This window comes from Brachypodium distachyon, chromosome 1, assembly GCF_000005505.3.
Source record: "Brachypodium distachyon strain Bd21 chromosome 1, Brachypodium_distachyon_v3.0, whole genome shotgun sequence".
Lineage (NCBI taxonomy): Eukaryota > Viridiplantae > Streptophyta > Magnoliopsida > Poales > Poaceae > Brachypodium > Brachypodium distachyon.
In genome coordinates, this window is record NC_016131.3 from 51,899,940 (window position 1) to 51,927,861 (window position 27,922).

General features: G+C 45.6%; 3 protein-coding genes across 12 annotated transcripts; all 3 read right to left on the minus strand.

Annotated features, from left to right (window-relative positions):
• Positions 1-4,506: 4,506 nt before the first annotated feature.
• Positions 4,507-6,752, minus strand: LOC100841972 (epoxide hydrolase A). Its single transcript, XM_003557292.4, has 4 exons — positions 6,462-6,752; positions 5,617-6,154; positions 5,024-5,262; positions 4,507-4,922 (listed from the first exon to the last, which is right to left on the minus strand). Exons 2-4 carry the CDS (start codon positions 6,094-6,096, stop codon positions 4,679-4,681), a joined length of 963 nt encoding a protein of 320 aa, XP_003557340.1. The 5' UTR covers positions 6,097-6,154; positions 6,462-6,752; the 3' UTR covers positions 4,507-4,678.
• Positions 6,753-6,977: 225 nt separating this feature from the next.
• Positions 6,978-12,543, minus strand: LOC104581678 (probable endo-1,3(4)-beta-glucanase An02g00850). 10 transcript variants are annotated; one of them, XM_024457522.1, is made up of 4 exons: positions 11,050-12,541; positions 10,652-10,759; positions 10,180-10,232; positions 6,978-9,751 (listed from the first exon to the last, which is right to left on the minus strand). In XM_024457522.1, exon 4 carries the CDS (start codon positions 8,705-8,707, stop codon positions 7,568-7,570), a length of 1,140 nt encoding a protein of 379 aa, XP_024313290.1. In that variant the 5' UTR covers positions 8,708-9,751; positions 10,180-10,232; positions 10,652-10,759; positions 11,050-12,541; the 3' UTR covers positions 6,978-7,567. The 10 variants fall into 10 exon arrangements, with proteins under 10 accessions (XP_024313290.1, XP_024313286.1, XP_024313292.1 ...); XM_024457518.1 differs by having other exon boundaries at positions 6,978-10,759; positions 11,050-11,088; positions 11,569-11,684; positions 11,781-12,534; XM_024457524.1 differs by lacking the exon at positions 10,180-10,232 and having other exon boundaries at positions 10,652-10,754; positions 11,050-12,543.
• Positions 12,544-14,185: 1,642 nt separating this feature from the next.
• Positions 14,186-14,935, minus strand: LOC104581679 (leucine-rich repeat extensin-like protein 3). The gene has a single exon (XM_010229896.3). It carries the CDS (start codon positions 14,741-14,743, stop codon positions 14,393-14,395), a length of 351 nt encoding a protein of 116 aa, XP_010228198.1. The 5' UTR covers positions 14,744-14,935; the 3' UTR covers positions 14,186-14,392.
• Positions 14,936-27,922: the final 12,987 nt, after the last annotated feature.

Genomic DNA, 27,922 nt, shown 5'->3' on the forward strand with positions numbered 1-27,922 from the left:
TCTCGAATTTCACGGATTTTCCTTTTCAATTTGAACGCAGTACTCAAGTAAATTATAAGTAATCCCTCCGTTTCCAATTCCCTCTGTTTCCAATTGGCGCTGGCCATTTTGCAAAAAAAAACTATTAATTTACGAAATCAAGTGCAGTACACGTTTTCAATTGAACGTGGACTGCGCGTTGACTTCGAAAAACTACAGGGTTTTTTTTGCAAAAGTTCTGTTAGACATGGACTGCAGGTCAATTTCGGAAAATATCAAGGATTTTTTTAAAAAAAAATTGGCGCCAATTAATTAGAACAGAGGGGGTACGATTTGTCAAGAGTCTTGTAAAAGGCAACAAATTATATAATGGAACTTATCGATTTCACTTGATTTCTACTCTAAACTATAAACTACATAAAATCTAAACTAAATCAAAGGAATAACATCAAAGAACATATGTTTAGTTGAGAGGACACAGGAGAGTTGGAACATTCAGAACATCGATTGGGACTACCGGCTGGATTGTTGTTTACTGGGACTCGAGGAGGGAGACGGGAGTAGTCAGCAACGGCCGAAAGGCGAGCCACAGCCGCATGTGGCTACTGGCTAGGCGAGGAGGGGGGAGGTCTTGGAGGCTGGAGAACGCCTGCGAACGGCGGCGTGCTGCGGACTACACTGGCGGGTGGCGGCGGTCTCTCTCTCACACAGTCGAAGAGCCAACCCCCACGATTACTCCCCTGAGCCACACATCAACAAACTCCTGATCTCTCTCTGCGTCATCGCTTGTGTGAGTTTTCGTTCCCCTGAGTTAGGGTGTTTGCAGTCCACAAGCCCAATAATTGGTAGGCCGCGCGTCGAAAAAATCTCCCACGACTCAGGTCACAGCCCGGGTTGTCTGGGGGCCAACTCTGCCTTTGGACTGTGGACGTCACATGCCCCACCGGTGATGGTACCATCCACAAACGAAAATATCAAAAATACTACTAGTAGGTTTGGCCGTCTCAATCTTGTATTTTTGTTTTAATTTTTCTCGCCCGTGAATTACATATAGAGCATTTGCTTAGACCGCTAGAAAGATTTTAACAAAAAGAAGATTGGTAGAATTATTGTCTGTTAATGCATCACATATAGCCGGAGTATATTTTGCATTTTATTTTGCTAATATTGTGCAGTAGCACTGCCGAGAGTCTAATCTTTTTGCTATATATTTTGGGGTTAAATGCAATTAATTTATGTTGCACAATCTTTCATGTGATTATAGCGTTGCTAACTTTTATCTTAAATACTCTGTAACAATTTTGCTAAATATATGAGAGAATCTATTATAACGCCCAAGAGATGCAGGATGTCTGCTTATAAGATGGCACATATACTAAGTCCGTATACATAACAGAATGTGTTTGTATATAAAACATTATTCACCACAGGCACGGCAACGCAATCTATACTGACTTTGTCATTGTTGGCCATTCCTAGGTCATAATTGCAGAAACAGTTCACAGTGTGGATGAAAAATGTATAAAAATAATCGAATGTCCTAACCAATGGTCGAGTTTCATATATCTATTCCTCTGATTCTTTTCAGGCGCAATTTGGAAATTATGATCTAAATAAATAAAGCAATAGTTAAAAATAGCTCTATATAATCTCTCACGCACACACAAGTGACACATAATCAATTTTATTCGTCTCTCTGGTGATGTCTCATTCTTTTGCATAAGGATTTTATTAATTTCATACATATCATTTTTCAAAGAAAATACCCCCTTAATCCGGAAATTAGTGACGTGGATTTGTATAAGAATCTGTACAAATCCGCATCACTTATTTAAAGACGGAGGGAGTACAAGATTTTGTCGTGTGGTTAGCAATACGTTTATCGTATGACCTGGTCCGTGCCTGGCTAGCCTTTTCATTTCAAAAGTGTTTGCCGCATATTACTGTTGGACTATGATTGGTACTTAGTCTTGCGGTTCTTGTATGACTTGGTGACTACTGAGAAAATAAAGATGCGCTAGTTGAAATGCAGTCACCGGTACGAGCAGATGCCACACTTTCAATTCTGATTAACAAGATCTGGTTGCTGAATCCAATGGCTGATAATCAGATGAGATTTTTTTTATAAATATATAATCTTTGGATGTACGGCAACTTTTATGTGGGAAATCATTTAACTAAACTCTAACAACACTAATGTGAACATATCAAGCAGGATGATACAAATTCACTGTTAGACGAAGAATCGACATGTCCATATTAATTCCTTACTTATGATTCTCGCAAAAAAAAGTAATTATGATTGATTAGTTTTTTTTGAAGGATATGATTGATTAGTTGGGTGAGTATGAGATAGCTTTCACCAAATACGGTTCATTGCTATTCCATCTAGGCAGCAACAGTAGGTTCTTTTGCAACCGATACTAGACGATATCCCGTGCATTGCTGAGGGATTTCCTGCATTTTAATCTCTCACAGAAAAGTTTGTAAGAAAAAAACAGGATAATAATTAAAGATCCATATTTACGTTTTGTTTAAACAAATACTTTTTTATGCAAACTTACAAAGATCTAGCACTAACCTTGCATTCCTATCCTCAGCTAGTCGGATTGGCCTACAGTGACTCTAAAAGGGCATTTATTAATCGGTAAGCAAATGTTCAAATTCGGGTAGAGTAAAGTAGCAACCACTGCAAAAATAAAATATTGTCACGTGAGAGGCAAAGCACACTTGAAACCTAGGCGTCCAGGCACCAAGCAAGACATCTTTGTCAGACACACACCCGGCGTATCTATAATACCTATAAAGTTGATGCCACTATTTTCGTTAAATGTTTGCAAGCTTGACATGCAACGCGTCTACATCTCACATCATGCAGATCATGAGAATTCAAAATGTTCACATCACCATCCACATCATGCGTTGTAAACCACTAGGAATCCATTTTGACGATCGTTTTGAATTTAATATTTGATACCTAGGAGAGCTAGCTTTACACAAGAATTTTGTGGTGGTACAAATACACAGTTTGAGCCAACAGAAGGATCTGAATTTGCTACAGGAAGGGACCACTAAACAACCATAAAGTCTACATCTTTTATGTGTCAGGCTTGTTAGGACACAACAAAACAAGTAATATTTAGAAGTTAGTATATTTCAGGCTCACATAAAGAAGATGAGGAACCGGCTACAAAAAAGATGATCAAGCAATATTCAGAAAATACTGTAGGATCAGTTACTCAACATGGAGCTAGGTGGTATGATATGGATTTTCATGAGATGTTCAGTTTCTTATATGTATGCCAATATTTTTAAGATCTGCAAATACACAGATTTCGATGTTCATGTGCATCAAAACTACTCATATTGTTTTGCTGCATAGGTGTTACGTATGATAAAGACGTTTTGTCCTACAATATTCATATTTCTTTTGTATTGAATAGTATTATTATCATTTGTTTCCTAACATCATATCCAGATGTGCATATAGAACTTTCTGCAGCAACGGAGAATCACCTAGTATGGTCTGAACTCAGAGCATCCCGAAGGCATCCTGAATATACTATTTAGCCCTTAAATTTTCAAAGGAACCAGCAATACACATAAACAAAATTAAAAGAACTTTGGGTTTTACCTGCCTACAAAATTTTCTGGCGGATGCCTTTGTCTTCTTTGTTCTCAATATTTTTGGGATTTATCGATGTACTTCCTGCACCAATATGTTCGGTGTAGTGTTTATGAAGACGATGTCTAAATTAAATCGGCTGCTTAAATACAAACTCTGTGTTCAGTAGAAGATTCATGAATATAGTTCATGAAGCAACTAGTATCGGAAAAAAGTTCTTGTGAAGTCTTCCTAGCAGATCCAGTTCTGCCAAATTTGAGAAAAGTGAACTCCCACTGATTTAGCACCATCTTTTATGTCCAGGAATGACAATGGTGGTAAGATGTGCCATATAAACCACAGAGCCTGAAGCTATCAACTTTGCATGTCAGGACCCACTTATTTCTTTTATTTTCTTTCTTGCTTTTCTCTTCTGTTGTGAACCACTGTAATGGATGTTTTTTTTTGCGGGGACACTGCAATGGATGTTAACTGCGCACCTATGGCCAAATGTACTCCAGGTTCTATAGAATTCGTCGCTTTCCACCATCTGTGCTGATAATATCTTGACCTTATTAGATCGTGTCATAGATTTGTCAAGAAAATTGATTTCAAGGTATTACGGTATTGCTGGGATTTATATTACTGTGAAAACCCCAGTTATTGTTGTTTGGGAGTAGGGGATTTGCATTTTCTCAAATACTGTATTGTAAAACAAAGTATCTGTTGATTTTGATTTCTGAACATAGTCTATCTGTTCTGAGCTACTAGTATTTCCAGCTGCACTCAGAACATACGGAGTATATCTTTGTTTTTTTGCGGGTAAACATATATCTTTGTTTTGTTTGTGCCATCTTTCAAAGAATTTTACTCCCTGTTGAGGCACCTTGGGCTTCCATGTATTCTCTTGTTTGGCTAAGACGAGAGCAATATGCCTATCCGCTTTATTGATAAGAAACCCGCTTTATTGCATAGTCATCTGTAGTATTTTACATGCTCTTTTATTCGAGTAAATAGATTTCAGTTCAGGAAATGTAAACCTCACAGAATCTAAAACAGCCTTACAACATCCTCTGTCTTTTTTCTTAGTCCAGATTATATAAACTTTTCCAAGAAGGACAGTATCTCAGAGGTCACCTTCTCGGCCTGCTCTTGCTGGAGGAAATGGTGGCCTTCGATGATCACAACCTCAAGATTCGGAACATTGGACTTGAACTCCCCGCTGTCGATGTAGTGCCTCATTCCAAAGGACTCGACACCGACGTCCTTGTTGCCCGCGATGAACTTCACGGGCACCATGATCTTTGCACCATGCCAGGGCGCAGTAAGCTGCCAAGTCCTGCAACATTTTTGTGACAGTATTGGAGCAGATCCTGGATCAAACAGAAAAGAAGAACTCCACAGATGGCAGTGAAGAGAAGTCACGAGCTTCAAATTTACAAGTCCATGGCGCGGTAGTAGTTGAGCCCCCCCGTGAAGCCGGTCTTCTGAAACTTGTCGGCGTACTGGCGTAGTTCTTCCTCGGTCATCCAAGGAAGCGGCGACGACGATGCCTGGAAGAAATCTATGACCTCCACTCCAGGAGGAGCAGAGAGGTCGTCTAGCTCAAGGGAATAGAACTTCTTTAGGACAGTCGCGACGTCGTACTTAGCGAATGCTTTCTCGGCTCTTCCAGGCTCCTGCAAACATGTTGTTATAATGATATGGCTACAACTGCAAAGTTGAAGATAGACTAAGCTAAGATAGTACTTCTATACAAGTTAAATACTCCCTCCGTTCCACAAAGGTTGGCACGGTTTTGAACTGGAACAGATCTTTGATCCCATATTAACAGCCCATGTATTGTTCAGGACACAAATTTGATCATACTTCAGATTTAGAATGTCATCACTTCAAACTGAAGCTTCTATGGAGCACAAATTTTGTGTGCACGTTAGCATATGGATCCCATGGTAAGAAGAAGAATGGCAGCTAAAATTCGAGGAATATCAGAAGAAGATACAGGTAAGAAAGAGAGCAGAGTTCATCATCACCTGAAACTGCGTCATGTAGAAGCCGTCGCCGCGGGCCGCGAAGAGGTCGGCCATGGGGGCCGGCGACCGGGGGAGGTAGGGCACCCCGAGGGCGACGGCGGCGCGGACCCGGTCGGGCCGGAACAGGCAGAGGTGCCACAGCACCTGCGCGCCCCAGTCGTGGCCCGCCACCAGCGCGTCGGGGAGCCGGAGGTGGTCGAGGAGCGCCACCACGTCGCCGACCACGTGGAGCATGGTGTAGGCGGCGGGCCCGCCGGCGGGTGATTCGGAGTCTCCGTAGCCGCGGAGGTCCGGGGCCAGCGCGCGGTAGCCCCGCGCCGCCAGGGCGGACATCTGGTGGCGCCACGACAGCCAGAGCTCGGGGAAGCCGTGGAGGAGGAGCACCGCCGGGCCGGTGGTGGGGCCTTGTTCGGCCACGTGGAGCGAGATGCCGTTCACGGCCGCGGTCCAGTGCCGCACCTCGCCTGCGCCGGTCGCCATGCTTGACTGTTGACTCGCCGGCCGTGCTCTGCTCTGTTCTTGGTTTGTTTTGGTGTGACTGTGTGAGGGTTGAAGTGGGAGATTTTCAGATTACCAAGAACCCATTCTTATTCTTGCACTTGAGAGTCCTTTTTCTTACATTCTCTTATTTATTTCCCTCTTTCGACCTGTTATTAATTACCTTGACTCATTGACTATTTTGGCAACCTTTTTTTTAACTTTTATTTCTATTTTATTTGAAAGCTTTTATTATAAAAAAATTCAACTTTTCATTTTTATTTTTTGATTTGAAGCTTTTAATTTTCGAACTTTTTATTTATATGTTTTTTTTTGCTTTTAATTTTAATTTGCAAAACAAAACTCACCGGACAGCGGCCTCCTAGCGGCGAAGACGGCGGAGGCCTCCACGGAGGCGTAGATCTGCTTCCTCCCGCCGGGGCGACCGACAGTCGCACTAGGAGGAGTTGCGGCGGCGACGGCAGGGCTTGTGCGTTTCGTATCCAGGCCATGGCGATGTCGGCACGCACGGATCCGTCCACCCCTTGCGGCAGCGCGTGATGATGGTAGCGCAAGGGAGAGGAGGCACGGAGAGAGCCCGCGACGTGGCAGTAGCACGACGAAGAGGAGATCGGAGGGAGAGGAAAGGAAGCAAGACTAGGAGAGAGGGAGACCTGAGGGCGTCGGGTGGTAGGTGGGGCAGAAGACGCGAGATGATCTTCTGCCCTGGGCAGACGATCACCAAAGAATTGTTTTGTTTGTCTTTTAACCAATCCTTATTTGCAATTTGATCGGACAAAGGCTCGATGTTGACTTAGCCTTTGCTGTGCAGAGTTGTTGGCCAGCTCATATGAAAAAAACTATTGGTCCAAACAAAGTGTATATGACCAAAATTGTGCAAAGATATAGTCATGGTCATCTCCATTGTAAAAAAAAGAAATCATTACAGAAGATTAGTGCATTGCCCTTACGATGCATACCCTAACATGTTCTGATTTAAGAAAACTACATTTGCAAATAAAAGAAAACCACTATTACAATAGACCATCCAAGTGAGGGCCGAAGCTGATCAACGGCCACTCACATGCCGTTCTGTTCAAAAAAACGGCCACTCACATGATCAAAGGCTTTCCACTCCGGGTTTAACGGCCCATACAATCTTCAATACTACGACTGGTTATTCAATAGGGTATATTGAATAATCATGAATCAAGAAAAGAAAGATGCGATAGAAAGAACGAAAAAAAAAACTTTCGGTTAATTAAAAAAAACTTTCGGAATTGATCGAGTTAAAGGAAAACTTTGGGAATCTTTAGCCTAGGCAATGGGTCCCATACTACCGGCCGTACTGGGGACTGGTGTTGGAAACCGGCCGTGCGCACTACTACGCGGGTCTTTGGGTATTAGTCGACGGCCTAGCTTGGGGGACTTTGGCATCGCGTCACCGGTAGACGGCGCGTCGATCGGCGTTCGATCAATACGGTGCCGGCGCGTCAGCAGCCGGCCCGCTGGCGTCGCCAGACGAGGGCGCCGGCGCTTCAGAGGTCGACGGCGCATCGGAGGGCGCTGCCGCGTCGGAGCCAGAGGTCGGTGCCTCGGCGCTCGGCTGGCTGTCGCCGTACGATGGCGCTGCCGCGTCAGAGGATGGCGCGGTCGATGGCGCTGCCGCATCAGAGCTGGGCGCGCTGTCGCCGGTCGAGGGCGCTGCCGCGTCAGAGCCAGCGGACGGCGCCTCGGAGCTGGGCGCGCTCTTGCCGGTCGATGGCGCTGCCGCGTCAGAGCTCGGCTGGCTGTCGCCAGTCGAGGGCGCCGCCGCGTCAGAGCCGCCAGAGGTGGACGGCGCCTCGGAGCTACTGGCCGGCTGGCTGTCGCCGTACGATGGCGCCGCAGCGCTGCCAGAAGAGGACGGTGATGCGCTGCTGCCGGAGGAGGATCCGGCTTCGTAGGACTCAGGCGCTCCGGCCGAGCCGTAGGACCCACCCGGGGCACTGGCAGCGGAGCCGTAGGAGCCACCGGGCGCCCATGCCGTGGGGGGCACGGCGACGTCGGCCGACATGGACCCGGACGCCTCGGTGATGAGGTCGAGCGTGACGCGGAGCAGCTTCTCGAACTCGAGGCTCTTGGTGACGACGGCGTTCTTGAGCTCGCTGATGGGCGCGTCCTTGCAGCTCTCCTCGCAGGTGGAGGAGCCGCCCAGAGTGGCCGACAGCCACGACTTGACCTCCAGGAACTTGGCGTCCGTGAGCTCCCTGGTGAGCGCGCTCAGGTGCGCCACGGCCTCCTCGATGTCGTCGGAGCAGCTGTCCAGGCACTTGAACAGCACGTCCTGGTCCTTGACGCCGCTGAGCTCGTGGTGCGCGAACGCGGCGACCGTCGTGCCGACCTCCTTGGCCACGTACACGGACAGCTCCGCCAGCCTCCGCGCGTCCGCCGTCCGCGTCTCCGGGTTCGTCGTCAGCGACTGGATGCACACCTTGGGGAACAGCGTCTTGTTGCACGCGTCCTGGAGGTTGTCGCTGTAGGGGCTGCCCCGGACGGCGCCGGGGGCCGCCGTGGAGACCAGGAGGAAGAGGAGGACGAGGGGAGCGAGGGAGCCGGCCATGGTCGCGGACATGTATGCAGCTAGCTAGCTGATTATTTCTTGGTGTTTTGTTTCACTCCCGTCCCGTGTTATGGACGAATGGTGGGGCTCTGCATGGAGTTATATACCGGTCTTTCGCCGTGTGTTTTGGCGGTGTGGACGGTAGAGGACTCGCCTCCCTGCATGCATGGTTTGACATGTCTTCCGGAGAGATGACCGTGCCTTCGCTGACAAGTGTTGTGCCCACTTTGTGGTTGTCAATTAACTTAGCTAGAGTGCTAGCCTTCAAGAAAAATAGACAAGAGGTTGTACACTTGTACAGGGTAAGGTATATGTCAACGATTTGCCGTTAAACTTGTTTCTAAATAGGAAGGACAGGGTCAGAGTACTAGTAAGCCTAGAGTTGTCCATGGTCAACGTTTAAAACTTCATCAGGGAAGAAACCGGGAAGAAAAAGGAGCTTAATTTTGGTATAATTGATCCCTCCCGCAGAGTTTATTAGATTTAAATACAAAAGCCAGAAATCAGCCTGAAAATGTTCTGAAACTTTCACAGACTCTCAGTTTATGGAAACTGGACCATCTTGGTTACCGAAGGAGGTCGGTCGCAGAATCAAGCGCGATATTGTTGGCTCCAACTATCGAGGGATATGCTCCGGGTACCAACAAATCAAACACTCCGACTTATTACCGAGGTTTGACCCCCATTTGGTCCGGTAATAAACCTAGTCTGACTTGACTGTGTAATAGCTGAAATGCCCGTGGGTTGCTACCGAACCAGAAAATGGCATGATGCATTATTGTATTTCATCAATATGTGACAAATTAAGCACAATGCTCTGTCACTCGCTATTAAATGTGTCAAAACCAGTTTATTTCTAACAGTTAATCCTTTCTCGTGATCACTGTGCATCGATCCTATTCTTTCTCTTCCCATCAAGCATCTTGATTTCTCCACCCAACCCTGGTCGCATGTATCTTAATTTCTCCACCCAACCCTATTCTTTTACTCTCCTTGGTCTTTCACTTGCTCTCTCCCTCCTTTTGATCATGGTGCATCTCAGTAGCTCTCTTGGATCTATATCGATTGAAACACATACTTTTGATTCCGTTCACAACAAAAAGAAGTTATCTGGCATTAAACAGAAAATTCACAAGTGCAAAAACCAAAAGGATATATACAGTACTAAGAATACATGAACACGAGAACATTTGCTTGTTTTTAAGCATTCAACATTAGCTTGGGTACTAGCTGCATCTGTGTATCATGATTTAAACAATAACAAAAACAATGTGCTCTTCCACTGAGGCATCAATAATACAGGCCGAAATAAAAGATATCACAATTACAGAATCATTTGGAATATTATTTTTCACACATCGACAACAAAGTGTTATTCCATCACATTCCTTTATCAAATGAGGACTATTAGTATATGTACCAAAAAAAAATCGACAAACAATGATATAATCTGTAGGTAGGAAACAATACAGCAACATGTATACCTTTTACTATGCTTCCTTGTATGTAACTATGTAAGGTTGCCTTCTAGTAGAAACTGGCATACAAGATATGGGAGAAAATAATAGGCTTTAGATAGCAGGCACACAAACTGATTTGGCGCAGATTCCAAGTAAAAACCAAAAGTGACACCTAATTCCATTGCGGGGGAATGAAATTCGTCAATTGAAAAGCACACAATACTCAGATGTGACATGTTCAGATGTCACAGTAACTGGGCGTGGGGAGCAAAACACCGATGCTAGAAGTATTCTGAATCTACAAAGAACTAAAAATGAAGAAAGATTCATACGGTCATTTGAAAAAAAAATCAGGTCTTCTATTTGTAATACCATATAATAACTTTTCTCAAAGATTCCAGTAAGTCAGATACCACTAAAAAATTCTGATGTCCTCAACGAAGTAAGACAATGGACTAATGGAGGAAAACAAAGGGAGGAGTTTAAGCTGCCTCACCGTGCACGCCCACCGGTCTGATCAGTTAGGGAATGCACGAAGTGCATGTACAAATAACTACAACACCATGTCACCTGAAGGCCTCTTCCAGTGCAGTACCCATCTTTCCTAAGGAAGGAAAGAATTTGATCAAGAAAACTGGATCTGCAGAAACAACTTAGTTCATGGAATAGGCTAAGAAAATAGAAACTTATCAAAGGCACTTATATGGAACCAAGGAGCAAGATACTGAAATAAGAAGTACAAATGTATGGGCAACCTTGTTTTCCAATTTTTCCAAATAAACCAAAGTAATTACAAAAATCCAGGTTGGTAACCTGAACATGAACAAGTATGCCAGGTAATCTTGCTATGGTAGATCTATCATTGCTATATATCCAACATCCTTTGAAAATTACCTTTTGAAGGTCACCTAAGAAATTGGCCAGAACTTGTTCCTGCAAAAAAAAGAAAGTATAACAATTATGTGATCCATCTCTGTCCTTCATCTAAAATTACCTTTGAAGACCATCTAAGAAATGTTTTTCTAGATCATTAGAGCATGTACAATGCAAGATGCCTAGGTGGGTGCTTAGAAAAATTAACCGGTTTTTGTTAAGCACTGATGCTTATTTAGACTAAGCAGATGCCTAACTTGGCACCTCCTCTATACAAATAAGCACTGGTGCTTAAAAAAGTGCTTGGTTTATTTTCGTAAGCACCTGTCTTAGCACCTTGCATTGTACATGCTCTTACAGAAATATCAAGAACTGGTAACAGCTAACTAACTACAGTAATAAACTACCCATTACACTCTCACTCACAAAATCTGGAGTAGCTCATCCTTGCATTCAAATGAACTGATATTTAAATTGAAAATACCTTCTCCATGAAATGATCGAGAACCTTCTAAAAAAATGAACTGAAATTGAAAATACCTTCTGTAAGAAAATTATGCCAAACTTTTCTACATCAGGTCATTGACATTTTGGTGCTAGAAATGCATTTATTGCCTCACGGAATTGATCACCAAAATCTTAGCTCATCCCAACCTCTGTAAGAAAACACGGTACATTATGTGCAACATAAACCAGTTTCAGTTCAACAATGAAGGCCAGTTTGTAGATGGAATTGGCAACAGTTTAATTACCTGCACTGTAGTGAAATTAATAAATCCTATGCTCCAACCAAATCATGATTCAGCTCCAGGCATTAGCTGAACTACATTTGGGAGGTACAGTTATACTGAAGCAGGCCATGCCAATTTGGGCGAGAGGGGAAAGTGACCTTGGAAGAAGCGGACGCCGGCGTCGAGGAGCTGCTAGGACCAGGAGGAGGAGGCGCGAAGGTTGAGGAACCGGACCTCCTGGGCGCCGCTGCGGAGCACCTCCAGGCAGAGGGTGGCGCCGACGAAGCCTTCACGCGCGTATGGTCTCGGGCGTGGGATTGGGGAGCGGAGAAAACAAGGTGGAGTAGAAGTCGCTGCCGCCGCCTTCGCCCCCGTTTCAATTCACCCGGCGCCCACCACCACCGCGGTTCCATTGCTTGCGGGCGGCGCCGTCATCACCACGCCAGACGAGTCGGCACAGGGGCGATTCAGCAGCGGATCTCGGCAGGCGCGCTTGCGGCGATGTCCGGAGAAGGGGCAGCGGCGGCGGGATGGAGCAGGTTGGGGTGTCGGGAAGGGGATCGAGCAGGTTGGGACTTGGGGTGTCGGGGTGAAGCGGGAGGAATCACAGACTGACCGGAGAGGAGCTAATTACGGCCAGGTCGTTTTGTAATGAGATTGATTGATACGTTGTTTTGAGGAATCAGCGCGTGGTGCGGGAATCGGGCGGGCGGGGCGAGGTGGAGAGGAACGACGTATTAAGGAATAGTAAAGAATATGGGTGTACAATGACGTTTTACAATGGACCTAGGGGGAACGAGGCGAGTTTGTGGGACAGAGCGGGTTAGGCTTTGTATCTACCACAGGCTTTTATAATCCTTTGATTACCTCTCTTCTCGCGGACCCCTGACCACCCTTATATATGCGCAGTATGGAGGTTGCTCTTTCGTATTTTGGCAGAACTCTATGATGCGTGAGGCAAGTATCCTAATTTTGATTGGAGGAACCTGTGTAACTCCTTTTCAAGTAACCCATAAGGTTTTCTTGGGACCAAGGTGTCTCTGACTAGGTCCGTGCATCCCCATATGGGCTCAGCTTAGGACCCATGTAATCATCGGCCCACCACCGCGTAGTTACACGTCACATACAATGTAATCATATAGTGGAATAACTATTTTCGAACAACTCATTTTCAAGCAATCTATAAGGTTTTCTAGCAGAACCAAGGGTGTATCTGACTAGGTCGGTGAAACTGCATATGGGCCACGCTAAGGGCATATGTATCCGTAGCGCACCATGCATGTTTACTCGCAAAATATATTAAAGTTATGGTGTGGCATGACTATTCATCGACGATGTGGTGGGAAAATTCGTCCAATTTTCAAATGGGCATTTAACAAGAGTGATGATGTTGAGTTCAGTAACTCTTATAAGTGGCATCTAATAAGCACATTGTTCCTTATATTAATGATCGCTCTGTGATGGCATTGAACCATACCCCGAGAAGGGAGCACAAAACAAGGGTGGATAAGATTTTTTTTTTTGAAAGCACGAAATGCGATGAAAAAAAGAAGACACTACAATTGCAGGCGGGGTCGTGAAGTAGTAGAAAAACTCATGTAAAATTCAAGTACAAGGTACACGCGGATGGCCATATTTCAAGATGGTTAAATGATATATTCACCACGGCAGAGTTTGTTGGAATATATGTATGAGTTGGATTGCATTTGAAATTCTAATTAGTGATGGGTTGAAGTGAATCAAATACGTGTAACGCGGTTCTAACATACGAAGACACCGCATGGTAATCAAATAGAGTAGAGAAAAAAAATAGAACTAGACACAAGATCATGAACCACAGAATAGCCGCGAGACTGGACTGGCCAAGGCGGAGGTTAAAGACGTGAAGGTTCTCGGCGGATTCCCTCGCACCATCTATACATGGGGAGGAGCCGGTAGTAAAAGATCCAAGATTGCAACGGCAATGGTAAACCTCGTTAAAAAAAATATAAAGCCATCTTTGGAACATATGAATTTTGAAAAAAATAGTTAGAGGATTCTGATCTATGGTACAATTGCCAGAAAAAAAATTAGATCATAGGATTACACAATAGATTCCACATGATAGGAATTTTTCCTTCAAATTTTGGGGAATCCAAACACGTTCCAGGAGCTAAGCGACGGTAAACAAAATGTGGCTGAACCATGACCGCGAGGGAACTCTGCAGCGGCACCGGCCTACTCGGTGTCCCGGAGCCTCTTTAATATTTCGGTTTTGCTATGCCCAACTCTTCTAAATTTTTAGTGAAGAATGGTTTAGCCGTTGGATCTAGTTTGTTGTGCATTAAAGTGCGGAACAAACAACAGAGAAATGAGAGTAAGGATGACGTACAGACTGCTGAGTGAGACTTTAACCGTCTTGTCCGAGAATCAGGACACGTGAGGCATACCAGCGTACACACATAATTTTTCAACTACTAGTAAAATCTGAATAGCAACAACAAATACGGCAAGCTAATAAATTTCTTGGTGCACAGAATGCACGGATATTAGAGTAAACACTATAATCCTCGCAGGATTTGGATGAAATTCTCCAGTCACTTACAAATCCATACGAATCACAGCTAGTGCCACAGTGACAGCAGCGAGTGAGATTAACAACAGAATACAAGAAGTGCAGCAGTGGCAGCAGCGCAAATCAGCCGCGGAAGGAGCTGTCCTCCGGCCGGCGCCTGGGCCCCGGCAGACAAGAACCCGTAGTGCCCGGGCGGCACGGGGGTGTAGATCCCCGCGGCCGGCGGCGGCGGCGGCGTCTTCTCGCAATTGCACGGCGGCGGGGGCGCGGTGAGGCGCGCCGACGGCGACGGCGGGGGAGGAGAGTAGTAGTAGAACTGCTGCACCAGCGGCGGCGGCGGCTGCGCGGCGGCCGGCCGCGGCGACGGCGAGAAGACGAGGAGCAGCAGCAGCAGCAGGGGGAGGAGGAGTTGTTGGTGGGGGAATGCCATGGGAGCTGCGAGATTTGGGCTAACGGTGAAGTGAACCTGAACTACTAGCTCGAGTACTTGTACTGCAGGCTTTCGCTTTTGACTTCGAGAAGCGTGTTCCCCTTCGCACTATTGACATCTACGAGGTGGCGCGATGGGCCTCGGGGAAGGCTGGGATCTGGTCCGTTGGTCACGCCAATAGCGGTCTGTGTATCTGACGGCGGGTGATGGATGAATACAGTAGCGTGGGTGTTGGTCGGTCGGCTCATCGGTTTTTTTCGTCGGTGGATCAGACCAAGCTAGGGCGCGTGTCACGCACATGTGCCACCGCCCCCGAGGCCGCTGCGCCTGCGCATCCAGCCAGTACGTACGGGCGTCAGCGTGAGGCGCCTATGCGATGCTTTTTTGGTTGCAGACGCTTGTACGCTTGTCGTCATTTCTCCTCTTGCAGGACACGGATCGACACGTTCATGCACAGATAAGGGTGACTGGACGCCAGCCAGGACACGCCTTTGCAGACCTATTCAGACGCCAGCCAGGACACGCCTTTGCAGACCTATTTAGAGCTCTTCTTCCATGGTGCACCAGAATTAATACGAACCGTTCGTTTTCTTCGTCTAACGGCTCAGATTGCTTGCTACTCTTTGATACTTCAACTTGAGCATTCGGAGTATCCGGATGGAGTACTAAGAAGGCAGGGGTACATGCGTAATCTAACCGTTGCAAACGAAAAAAAGAAGACGTACCGAGGTTGCTGGGAGGGGGCTGCGCCGGCGTGCCGAGTTGAGGACGGCGTAGGATGCTGTGAGGCCCGCGACGGTGAGCTGCGCGGAGGGCGGCGGGCAGCACGCTGCAGGAGGCCGACGGGGCCGCTGCGAGGTCCGCGACGGCGAATTGCGCGAAGGGCCGCGGCGGTGCGTTGGAGGATGGCCGACCACGGAGGCGCAGCTGCGAGGTCCGCGACGGCGAATTGCGCGAAGGGCCGCGGCGACGCGTTGGAGGATGGTCGGCCGGCTGCGGCGGTGCCGACGGCCTTTGCGAGGGCCGCGGAGGCGCAGCTGCGAGGTCCGCGACGGCGAATTGCGCGAAGGGCCGCGGCGACGCGTTGGAGGATGGCGGCCGGCTGCGGCGGCGCCAGCGGCCTTTGCGAGGGCCGTGGAGGCGCTAGAGGAGGGCGCCGGAGGCCGCTGTGAGGGCCGCGACGGCAAATTGCGCGAAGTCCGCGGCGGCGCGTTACAGGATGGCCAGCTGGCTGCGGCGGCACCGGCTGCCCCTGTGAGGGCCCCGGCAGTGATCTGGAGGAGGCCGGCGCTGGCGAGCGGCATGGTGGGTGGCGGCATCGCCGGAGGCCGAGTGACGCGATCAGGATCAGCAGCCAACAGGAACGCGATAGGCAAGGAAAAATCTGACATTATTTTGATTTTTAATGTGAAAAGACTATAATACCCTTTCCAAATACTCCATTTAGTCCAATGGAGTATCAGGTACCCAAGAAACCACCTTTTGTTTGTTTGTGGCTTTCTTCTGTAACTATTGCTCTTGAGCTAAACTGTATTAGAAAACCCTAATTTGGCCATCAATTTGGCTAACAGTGGTTTTGACCGTGGGTTATATCTAGTGGCGGAGGCAAGATGTGATGAAGACCAAGGCCAACTATTCATAATAGTCTGAAAAGAACAAATCAGAGATGAAAACTGCTCAGGCCAAATTCAAAATCCTTCCAAATTTACCAAGGAAAAACATCTCACGCCCTAGGCCACAGCCCTGGCTGTCTGGGGCCTGTCTCCGCCCCTGGTTTTATCCGTCGGAATTAGAATCATAAAAAGGGCTTTGATTTAGCTGGTCTAGTCCGGTTCTTGCATGATTCGGACTGGTTTGATGCCTAGAGTCTTCTCCTTTGCAAGTCTGCGCAGCTTCGACCTTCAACCGCTCGCAGTCCATACCAATGGTGCTCCTCTCTGCTACCTCCCCCACCAAGACTTCCACCTCTCTCGCTCTTCTTCCATGATGAGTCATCCTACTAGGCGCAACAGCACCGGAGCGATGGGCTCCTCTGCTGAAGGGGCAAGAAGATGAAGAGGGCGCATGTCAGGCCGTGCGCGATGGTAATGCGGCCGTCCTCGTGGCCAGGGAAGAGGCCTCGTGTAACGACTTGTTATTCAAGTTATTCAATGAGAAGGTCGCCATTTTATTTATTCAATGAGCTCCGTAACTTAAATTTTACAACCGGCTTTATAACTTCAATGCCAAGCTATTGTCAGTTTCCTTCGAACGTTCCTTCCTTTTTTTTTGACCGAATAACAGTAGGAGAGGCTCCTACTGCGGTATATTAATAAATAAAAGATATGTATAGGATATTACATAATTACAAAGTGGGACAAGCCCCAGAGAGGAAAACTAGAGGAAGTCTAATACAGTGGTAATCTCAAAGGACAGGTTTTGAGGCACCCTAAAGCCTAAGAGGATGAGATCAGCTTTCAGTCTAGCTCTCCAGGTTTGGATGGTTGCTGGAGCTCCCTTGAAGATTAAATCATTACGAATTTTCCAGATATTCCATGCAGCTAAAGCAAAGACCTCAAAGAAAATGGGGCTGCCAAAATTGAGTTTAATCTCTGGGAGGATATCCAAACAGTTAGCCTCAATGGGCCAATAAATCCCAATTTGTAACCAGCACTCGGAGCTAAAAGGGCAATTAATGGACAAATGATTGAGGGTTTCTTCCACTTCAGCATCACAAAGAGCACAGTTTATGTCACCACCAACCATGAAGTTCCTCCTGTTCAACATATTCCTGGTGTTAAGTCTGTCACTGAGTAGTAGCCATGCAAAGACTTTAACCTTCATTGTGACTTTAGACTTCCAGATCCATTTAAATGGCCTAGGAACCTCAAGTGTTTTGAAACAAAAGGAATAGAATTTGCTAGAGGAAAAAGCACTGCCCCAAACAGGTTTCCAGAAGTCATTTCTCATAATAGACATATCAGCATCTGCAATGGCCTGGTCAAGGAGCTCAATTTCAGAGAAGGCTTCAGGGGACAAAGGTATATGGAATGAATCCTCCAGATTGCCAATGTTGCAGTAATCAGCAAGGGAAATGTCAACATTTTTAGCAAAAGAGTAAAGACAAGGCCACTTCTCAGAGAGAGTTTCATCATCCCAAGTGTCCTTCCATAACAGGATAGTGTCTCCCCTCACAGGTTGGCAACAAGTGATATCACGAAAAATAGGCATTAAACTGAAAATAGATTTCCACCAAAAGGAGCCGACTGGAGTAGCAGCACGAGGAGCACCTTGTGGATAGTAGGACTCCCAGATGAGGTTAACCCAAGGGACATCCATCTTATTAATGAACTTATCTAAGTGCTTCAGAAGCAGGCCTTGATTTTGAACTCTTAGATTGATGACACCCAGGCCACATTTATCTTTAGGATGACACACACGGTCCCAAGCAGCAAGGGAGTTACAAGAATCACCATTTGCAGGTTTTTTTTACTCCACAAGCATCTTCTCCTGATTTTGTCAATTTGCTCAATGATCTTCACAGGGAGCTGAAGGGAGCACATTGATTAGGTGGCAAATGAGGAGAGAACAGAGTTAACAACTATAAGTTTGCCCCCATAAGAGAGAAGGGCAGTTGTGCTGGACATTCTCCTCTCAATTCTGTCAACTAGAGGAAGAAAATCAGAAAACATAGGTTGAGTGGTACCAACAGGGAGACCCAAATAGGTGAAAGGCATAGAGCCCACTTCACAACCAAAAATGCCAGCCAGGGCCATTGCTCTTTTAAACTCCAGGTTGATGGGAATAAGGCTTGACTTATGGAAGTTGATCTTAAGTCCAGTGGAGTCAGCATAAGCAACGAGAAGGTTCTTGATGTGACTAAGTTGGGAGTCACAGGCAGGATAGTATCATCAGCATACTGAATGACAGGAAAATCCCCTTCTCTACTGATAGGAGCCTGAAGATTTCCAAGAGAAAACTTTTTATTGATGATGGCTTGCAGTAAATCAGCAGCAAGGACAAAGAGCAAAGGGATAGGGGGTCCCCCTGTCTGACTCCTCTAAGGCATTGGCACTTCTTGCCAGGCACACCATTTAAAAGCACTGCAGATTTCCCAGAGGAGAGAATGGTTTTGATCCAAGAGATCCATCTATCATTAAAGCCAAAATGTTCAAGCATCTTCAAAATAACATCATGCTCAATCATGTCAAAGGCCTTTTCGAAATCTAACTTGAGAATGACTAAGGGTCTACCAGAGGATTGGCATTGGTGAAGATATTCAAAAGCCCAAGCCAGACAGTCCTGAATAGATCTACCTTTGATGAATCCATATTGGTTTCTATGGACCACTTTCAGGATCCATTTTTGTAATCTATCAACAATGAGCTTGGTCAGCAGTTTCAGACAACAGTTCAGCAAGGAAATGGACCTGTAATCATTGATTCCAACAGGGTTAAGCTTTTTAGGGATGAGGGTGATCAGAGAGGAGTTTAAGCTGATAAGATCAATCTCCCCATTTTGAAAATCTCTGCAAACCCTGTAAAAATCCTTGTCAATAATATCCCAACAAACTTTGAGGAAGCAGCCATTAAAACCATCAGGCCCAGGAGCCTTGTCAACAGGAAGTTGCATGAGGGCATCATCAATTTGTTTGTCTGAGAAAGGTGCTAAGAGGATATCCAGTCCCTCAACCTTTTTAATAAGCTGAGAGAGATCAAAACAGAGAGCATGAGGGGCAGAATCCCCAAATCTTTGTTTGTAAGCTTGAAAAAGAGCCCCAGCTTTGGCATCATGATTGATCACAAGGTTACCATCAGGGAGTTGGAGAGAAGCAATGGCATTCCTGCGATGTCTCTCAGTGGCCATTCTATGGAAAAACTTGGTATTCATCACCAAATTTCACCCATCTGATAGTACATCTCTTTTTTCAGTACTGTTGCTGATAAGACTGAAGTCTAAGGATGTGAGCTTTGAGAATTGATCTGAAGTTCCATTTAGGAGTGGAGAGACATCTAATTTCCTCAAAACCATCAATAAAAGAAAGAACCTTGTTGCAGTTGGAGATAAGGAGAGCCAACCTAGACAAAGATTTACTCCAATGCTTGAGGGCCCTTCTAACATTTTTCAGTTTGGCATTGAGGATCATATCAGACTTGGAAGCTCTGACAGGGATAGACCAAGCAGCAACAACCACCTCTTTGAAACCAGGGTGTTGAATCCAAAAGTTTTCAAATCTGAAATTTTTTGCTCTCGGAATTTTAGATTCAACAGCAATGAGAAGAGGGAAGTGGTCAGAAACAGGCCTAGCAAGAGCAGAAGCAGAGGTATTTGGAAAAGGATCCAGCCAGTTTGAAGAAGAAAAAATCCAGTCAAGCTGCTCAAGCAAAGGAGGATCTTGCATGTTGCTCCAAGTGTAAACTGCACCAGCAATAGGAATTTCAGAAAGGGAGAGAACTCTGATAATGTCATTAAAGAGCCACATATCATCAATATTACCCCCCCGGTCTGTTTCTGTTTTCAGGTGACCTAATGAAGTTAAAGTCACCAGCAAGAATCCAATTATCGTCCGAAGAAATCTCTAGTGCATACAACCACTCAACAAATTCAGTTCTTTTGTCCCAGAGCAAGGACCATAGATATTGCAGAGCACCCAAGAATCAGCAGATTGAGTAGAATTAAATCGAATCACAATCGCCCATTGCTCACTGAATAAGACTGTGCCATAAAAAATGGCATTATTCCAAATGGTGATTAACCCCCTAGAGTTACCCTCACTAGGAACAAAAGAAAATTTATGAAATCTTCGAGGGCAAAATTTTCTGATGTAGGAGTGATCAAACATTTTGGTTTCTTGAATGCAAATAACAGAGGCAGCATTCTCATTAATATGATTACGAAGAGCAGTGTGTTTATCACCCAAATTGATACCCCTAATATTCCAACACACAATATTCCAACTTTGAACTAAATTAGACATGAAGTCTGACAGAGATTATAAGCCTTATACACTGAACCCAGACAGAATAACAGTAGAAGTTTTTCACACGACAGACTAAAAGATCCATAGAAGCACGCCAAGCAAAAGGTCAACCAGTACACACACATAACAAGAAACACTAGTTTCTCTGTAGGAGGAGTCTGTCTTCAGTAATCTCCTCAGGAGGGATGCCACAAACATCAGTTCCCACCTGTTGAAGTTCTTCCACCGAGAGAAAAGCAGGGATATTCGAAGAGGAGCTAGCCATGTCAGGAATCATCTGAGGTTTGACCTTTGACTGTCTCTTCTTGACATCAGAGGGCATGTCCACCTTGAAACCTCTGTACATATTGGGTATGGGGCTTCTTCTCAAGCCAGAGGAGACAAGTGGGGTAGAGCACTTAGGTTTTCTACCTGTTTTTCTGCCAGAATAAACAGGAACAACAGCCAGAGAGTCATCTTCATCAGTTGAAAGAGCAGGCTCCTCTTCAACAATGTCAGTGTCATGTTGCAAAGAGGAGGCACTGTCCAAGATGGAAAGCTTTCTCACAACTCTTCCGATGGGCAGCAGGTCACAGGGGACAGTGTGAGAGCCCAAGGACAGGTCAGAAAGGAGAGCAAATTGAGGCAGGGAGGAACTCCAAAGGGATCTAGCCCCCAAGAACAAGTTGGGTTTCAAAAAGTTGTCCACTACAGCACTGATAACAGAGATATGACCCAGTCCATCCATAGGCACAGGTTGCACATAAGGAACAATATCAAGGCAGACAGGTAATTCTAGTTCCATAGCAGGGGTTGTACCAGGGCAAAAGCAACCTTCAGAACTATTGTCAGAAAGGAGATCATTCCAAGCAGACATGGGACTATCAATCACATTGCCAGGGGGAACAATGCCATCAGTGAATTTGAGACCTTCATCACGAAGAAAAGCCTGAAAGTTAATCTGCCCCTGGGCTGGAAGCACAAAATCATTGGGAAGATTTGCCAGCATATGCCCTTGACCACCTATCATCCCCTGTTGGGTCAGAAATTGATTTAATCTTCTCTGAAAGCGTTGCTCAGCAGTCTCGTAGGGACCAAACATGGGGTGTGGCCTACCATCCGGTGGAGGATCATCTTCAGTATCATTAGGCACATCATGCATATGACCAGTCCAGCTATCGTTTCTGAGAAGAAAGACAGGGACAGTCCAAGAATGGCGATGCCCACCAAGCTCCCTTAGCACAATACTTTGGGGGACAAGTCTGTCGCTAGCAATCCAGGCACGAACAAGCACCCGAGCATATCTGTTTCGTGGACCCTGCCACAGAGCAAGCTTACCAAACAAGGAAATTGTCTTCTCAATCCAGTACTCTGTCATGTAATCCATAGGATAGTTAACCAACATTACCCACTTAACTCTACCCACAGCCGGAACACGCCAATTGATACCCTCATCATGCTTGACAAAAGTAGCATTGTAGATTCATCTATCTCAAAAGTTCGACCAACTAAAGCATCACGATCAACAGCCGACCTAAAGCCAAAAAGGCCTAAAGCAATGGCCGAGTCTTCAGCAAAGGTGACCTCATAGCCAGCTAGCTCAACCACATCAATCAACTGACCTCTTAACTCATCTTTCATGTGAATTGGAACAGCCAGATTGGTTTCCGCCAAAGCATACAACTCATGAGACAGGGACGGAGAGCTAGAGAGCACCAGGTCAGCCCGTACCTTGCGTCCAGGAGGTCCATGATCGATCGCCATCCCGTGAGGAAGGAAAGGGAGAGGATTCACCGTGTAGTTCGCCATGGATTTCTGGACAATCGCCGACCCCGGAGGTGGTTTTGAGGGAGCAGAGCTCGAGGAAGATGAAGAGTCCTTAATACGCCAGACCAAAATGTTGGAAATATGCCCTAGAGGCAATAATAAATTTGTTATTATCATATTTCATTGTTCTTGATAAATGTTTATTGCCCATGCTATAATTGTATTGATTGGAAACTCAAATACATGTGTGGATAAATAAACAAATACCGTGTCCCTAATACGCCTCTACTAGATTAGCTCGTTGATTAAAGATGGTTAAGGTTTCCTAACCATAGACATGTGTTGTCATTTAATAACGAGGTCATATCATTAGGAGAATGATGTGATGGACAGACCCAAACCTAAACATAGCTTTTGATCGTGTCACTTAAGTTTAAGTTGCTTATGTTTTATTATGTCAAGTATTATTTCTTTAGACCATGAGATCATGCCACTCCCTAGTACCGGAAGAATACTTTGTGGGCATCAACCGTCATCTCGTAACTGGGTGATCATAAAGGTGTTTTTCAGGTATCCCAGAAGGTGCTTGTTGGGTTGTATGGATCAAGACTGGGATTTGTCACTCCTTGTGACGGAGAGATATCTCTGGGCCCTCTCGGTAATATAACATCCTAATGAGCTTGCAAGCATGTGACTAATGTGTTTAGTTGCGGGGGTATTATATTACGGAACGAGTAAAGAGAACTTGCCGGTAACGAGATTAAACTAGGTATGGCGATACCGACGATCAAATCTCGGGCAAGTAATATATCGCGAGACAAAGAGAATTGGATACTGGATTAATTGAATCCTCGACATAGTGGTTCAACCGATGAGATCTTCGTGGAATATGTGGGAACTATTATGGACATCCAGGTCCCGCTATTGGTTATTGATATTTGATCATGTCCACATGTTCTCGAACCCGTAGGGTCACACACTTAACGTTTCATGTTGCTTGGGTTAGATGAGATAAATGATGATGATATCGAATTATGATTCGGAGTCTTGGATGGGATCCTAGACGCAACGAGGAGCTCCGGAATGTTCCGGAGATAAAGATTTATATATGGAAAGTTGTTTTCAGGGTTCTGGAAAGTTTGGAATATTTCCCGGTTTTGACCGGGAAGCTTCTAGAAGGTTCCGGAGGGATCCGGAGGGTTCCACCTTGAGGCCCACCTATCCCTGGGCTAAATGGGCCTGTGAGGGAGCACCCTGGCCTTAATGGGCCGAGGGGCTAGCCCACAGGGCCCATGCGGCCAGGAGGAGAGTCCTGGCCGCGGGAGAGTCCTGGCCGCATGAGAGTCCTGGCCGCCGGAGAGTCCTGGCCGCGGGATAGTCCTGGCCGGCCACGCCTCCTCTACCCCTATATAAATAGAAGGGGGGGCAAGGGAGAGAGACACCCCAAGCTTTCAGTTGGATCTCTCTCCCCTGAGCCCTCCTCTCCTCCTCTTCTCACGCGCACGGCGTAGCCCTGCCCGTGAGAATATTCACCATAGTCACCACGCCGTCGTGCTGCCGGGATCTCGTCTACCTCTCCCTCTCGCTTGCTGGATCGAGGAAGGAGGAGATAACGTGAAGCTGAACGTGTGGATACCAAGGAGGTGCTGTCCGTTCGGCACTGAGATTGATCTCATTGAAAGTTCCACTACACCAACAACGATCTCGTGATCGTAACGCTTAGCGGTCTACGAGGGTATGGTGTTCATGATCCCTCTCGTTACATACATCTAGTATATATATTCTTGGGTTTCTTCCGCACTTCTCGTAGGAAATTTTTTGTTTCCTATGCAACGAACCTAACACAAAATTCCTTTATTTTCTTTCACAAGCTGACGTGGACATCCAACAACAGCGTGTCCTTTCTTGTTGCAATTCTGACAGCGTGGGCTCGCGGTACATGAGGCGGCTGGGTGTCCCACCGTCAGGCACCGGACACAGGAGGAGTTAGACATCTTAGGCTTCCAGTATTTGCCCATCGACCGTAACGGATTCGCGGCAGAATCTCTTCCGTTTGAACCACCTGGGGTACTGGAAGACGGGGGACCCCGAGCTGGGCAAGAGGCCCAAGTATGGCCCACTTCAAAGCAAAATAAGCAAGCCCTAGAAAGCCCACAGGTTTTACGTGTATGACCTGGTCGAAGGCAACGTCCACATAAATTAGCCTTTTCCATGCAATCCTGCAATTCAAAACGCGAATAACCCGCGTCAGATCGTGTAACAACTCCCGCGAAAGCTGCGGGGCACCAAACCGAATCAGCCAGCTAACCGTCGATGATCGCCGGAGAGAACAACGAACACCACCAACCAGGAAAGAGTCATCTGAAACTGACGAACTGAGAATTTCTGAACTTTTGGCTTGATCCAGCTTAGCATTATCTCTGAGAGGGACTAAATCCGGACGAATGGCAATGGGCTTGCTTTTCAGATTCAAAATAGGATCAAGATTCCTTAAATAAAAAGGAGTACCATGATTTCGAGAATGATCACTGGACCAATCCCCTTGGGGATCAGAATGCTTAAACACTGCAGAATTGCCATGATCAGCTGGTCGAACATCGGGACCCTTACCCAAAAAATCAAGCCTCTCAAAGACAGTCTTGATAGGAATATCCTGATGAGCACTGTTTGGTGGATCAATCCTATTGAAAACCAATGAGGGAGAAACAACAGAGCCACTGAATAAGGAGAAAATACAGTAGAAATCTGGACATGAATATGAGTCAAGTGCCCGAACGAAATGTCCAACTCTGTTGCCAACCACTAAAAATCTGAATCTGTGATCACTGAGGACTGACACACGGAAATCTTCTGCATTGCCTCCCAACAGGATTGAAGAGCCAAAGAAACCGAATCCACATCTAGAGGAAAATTGAAACGCTTGAAAGAAACCACGAGGAAGAACTCCCTATAGGAAGGAGAACCTCCAAAACCCACCGAGGAATTAAAGCGGCGACACACCTGAGCGGACACCCGTTCTCCATAGGAGAAATCCCAGTGGAGAATGGAATCCATACGGCCAGATCAAGAGATCAGACGAGGAGAGCACCGGAATCGCCATTGTCGCCAGGGGAGGTGGGAGAGAGAGCCATCGAGGGTTTCAGGGTTTTTATTTAAATTGAAACGACATCATAGAGTTGGGGCGCGGAGAGCTTGTGAGGCAATGGCGGAAGCAAGGAACAGTGGACGTTCCTTCCTAAGTATCTTACCTGTCAAGTGAACTCTTTTTTTTGTAGCAAGTAAACAAGGTAAATGTTGATCCGTAACGCCCAGGTATCTTTCCTGCCTGCAATATTATCAACTAACTTAGCTACATTAATTCCCATAAAGAAAACTGAAAATTTCGGCGTCACCTCTCTTGTTTATATGGAGATCGACGACAAGCTAAATAAACATGCACAAATTCATAAACTGTCTACTAGACTCCATGACAGAAACTTAATAATCCTCAAGCAACCTATGTGAAATGGTTCTCTATAGGGTACGATCCTATCTAATCCACACGAGTATAAGATGATAAGTGATGTTTATGTGAAGTGATACTTCTCCTTTCCATGCATGCTATGTTCGAAGTACCTGAAATCCAAATAAACTCAACAAGAAAACATGTGTGAGTAGATTAATCATCCAAGTACATTGGGGAAAATAACCATTATGAAGCATTAACTTAAGATAAACTACAACATAAAGCTGAAATATCAAACATGTATGGCTGAAGTTAATATTTCCGGATTTGACACATCATGTGTCCTTCCCTGACTGGACTAGACATATTTAACATTTTCACCGGTCCTTGCCGGATTAGTCCAAAACGAAATAACAGGGAAACTGATGATGATCACCGCAAACAAAAAGAACTCAACGAAGAAGTAAATCCAAATTGAACCTACTGGATGCAAGAATACAAGTTGAATAAGATTGCACAATCTAAAGTGACCGCACACCATAAACCATAATAAACATGCGATCGTCACGCACTTGCCTCAAATAAAAGAAGGCGTAGAAATTCGACACACAATGGAAACCGTATAAATAGAGGCTCATCAGGTACTTGCCTAAATTCCCGTAAACAATCAACTAGATGCAAGAATACAAGTTGAATAAGTATCTTTTAGGACTAGTGCAAGGACAATCAAGAGGTAAACATAAAAGCATTGCTATGGCCCTCAACAAGACATTGAAATCCCAACATCCTTCCTTTACTTTATACTCTGAAACATGTTCCGGAGAGATCTGTCTTTAGGTTATAAATCTGGACTCCCTTCCCCAAATAATGCAAACAAGCACATTACGATGATCAGCAGGAAATTATCTACAATTTTCATGTTGTGACCAACACTTAGTTCTGCCTCAAACTAGGCGAATTCATACCAACACTTTGTCTTCTCCAGTCTCTCTTCTTGTTTCCTCTTCCCAAGCTGGCTCCTGATTCAGTCGACAGAGCAACACAGCAGCAAAGCTGTTGGCTATCTTACTTCCTCCCTGCTACCTCCCAGTTAATGGTGGCTCAGACGGGAGGCAGCAGCACAAAACAGCGGCGGGAAGCGGTAGTGCGGCGGCGGCGGCGCTGGAACTATAGCGGCAGGTTGGCGGCAGCAACGGTTTGGGGAAAAACAGGGGTTTAGAGGTTAGGGAAGGTTACGCCCAAAGTGTAATTTGCTGCGTTGGCTTATAGGACCGGCTTCTTTTACAAGTTGCCATCACCTAATTTTCTGGAAAAGCCGTATCTCAGATTCAGCTACGTTTTCAAAGTAATTTAGGCCAAACTAATTTGGTAGCCTAATCAAATTTAGACGCCGGCTTCTCTAGGAAGCTGGGAGAGAGCGGCTTCTCAAAGAAGCCGGTCCAGTAAACCGAAAAGAACTGTCCCTTTATCTGCTGCAATTTTTTTCTTTCGAAAATTTATCTAGTGGCTGACAAGAAAAGTTGTAAGAATATATCATTTCAAGTTCCAACTTTTTTGCAATCCTATAATCATTTCCGATCAACTAGACGAGACAAATCCAACCATGGCCTCTGTTTTTTTTCCCAGACGATTTCTAATTCAGAAAATCAAACTTTGGTCAAATGTGTCAATCCATGTCAAAAGTAATCTTATAAATTTTCAGGCTATTGCATGATCTGTCAGCTGATATAGATCAGTCCAATAAATATAACCGATGCCATGAAATAGATGGAAATTGTTATTTTGACATGAAATCATTAGGTTAATTGATATGTCATAAAAATGATTGATCTTGATTGATTCTGATTTTTCTTTACTCAATTTAATGACAAAATACGTCAATACACTTCAAAATGAACTGATATGTTTTCAATGTATCAGAACAGTCCTCATTGTGACTTGTGTACCTTGGAACAAGGTGTTTTACTTTGATTCTGCATACAACCAAAGAAAAGCAACGAAGAACCGTAGGGACAACTCAGCCATGAAG

Bases quoted from the DNA above. Each gene is read 5' to 3' on its own strand.
- LOC104581678 (XM_024457524.1), bottom strand. From the start codon at position 8,707: ATGTCCGCGACCATGGCCGGCTCCCTCGCTCCCCTCGTCCTCCTCTTC.
- LOC104581679 (XM_010229896.3), bottom strand. From the start codon at position 14,743: ATGGCATTCCCCCACCAACAACTCCTCCTCCCCCTGCTGCTGCTGCTG.
- LOC100841972 (XM_003557292.4), bottom strand. From the start codon at position 6,096: ATGGCGACCGGCGCAGGCGAGGTGCGGCACTGGACCGCGGCCGTGAAC. The intron at 5,263-5,616 runs GTGATGATGAAC...ACATGTTTGCAG, and splicing joins TCTACATGACGCAGTTTCAG to GAGCCTGGAAGAGCCGAGAA. The intron at 4,923-5,023 runs GTAAATTTGAAG...AAAATGTTGCAG, and splicing joins TACTACCGCGCCATGGACTT to GACTTGGCAGCTTACTGCGC.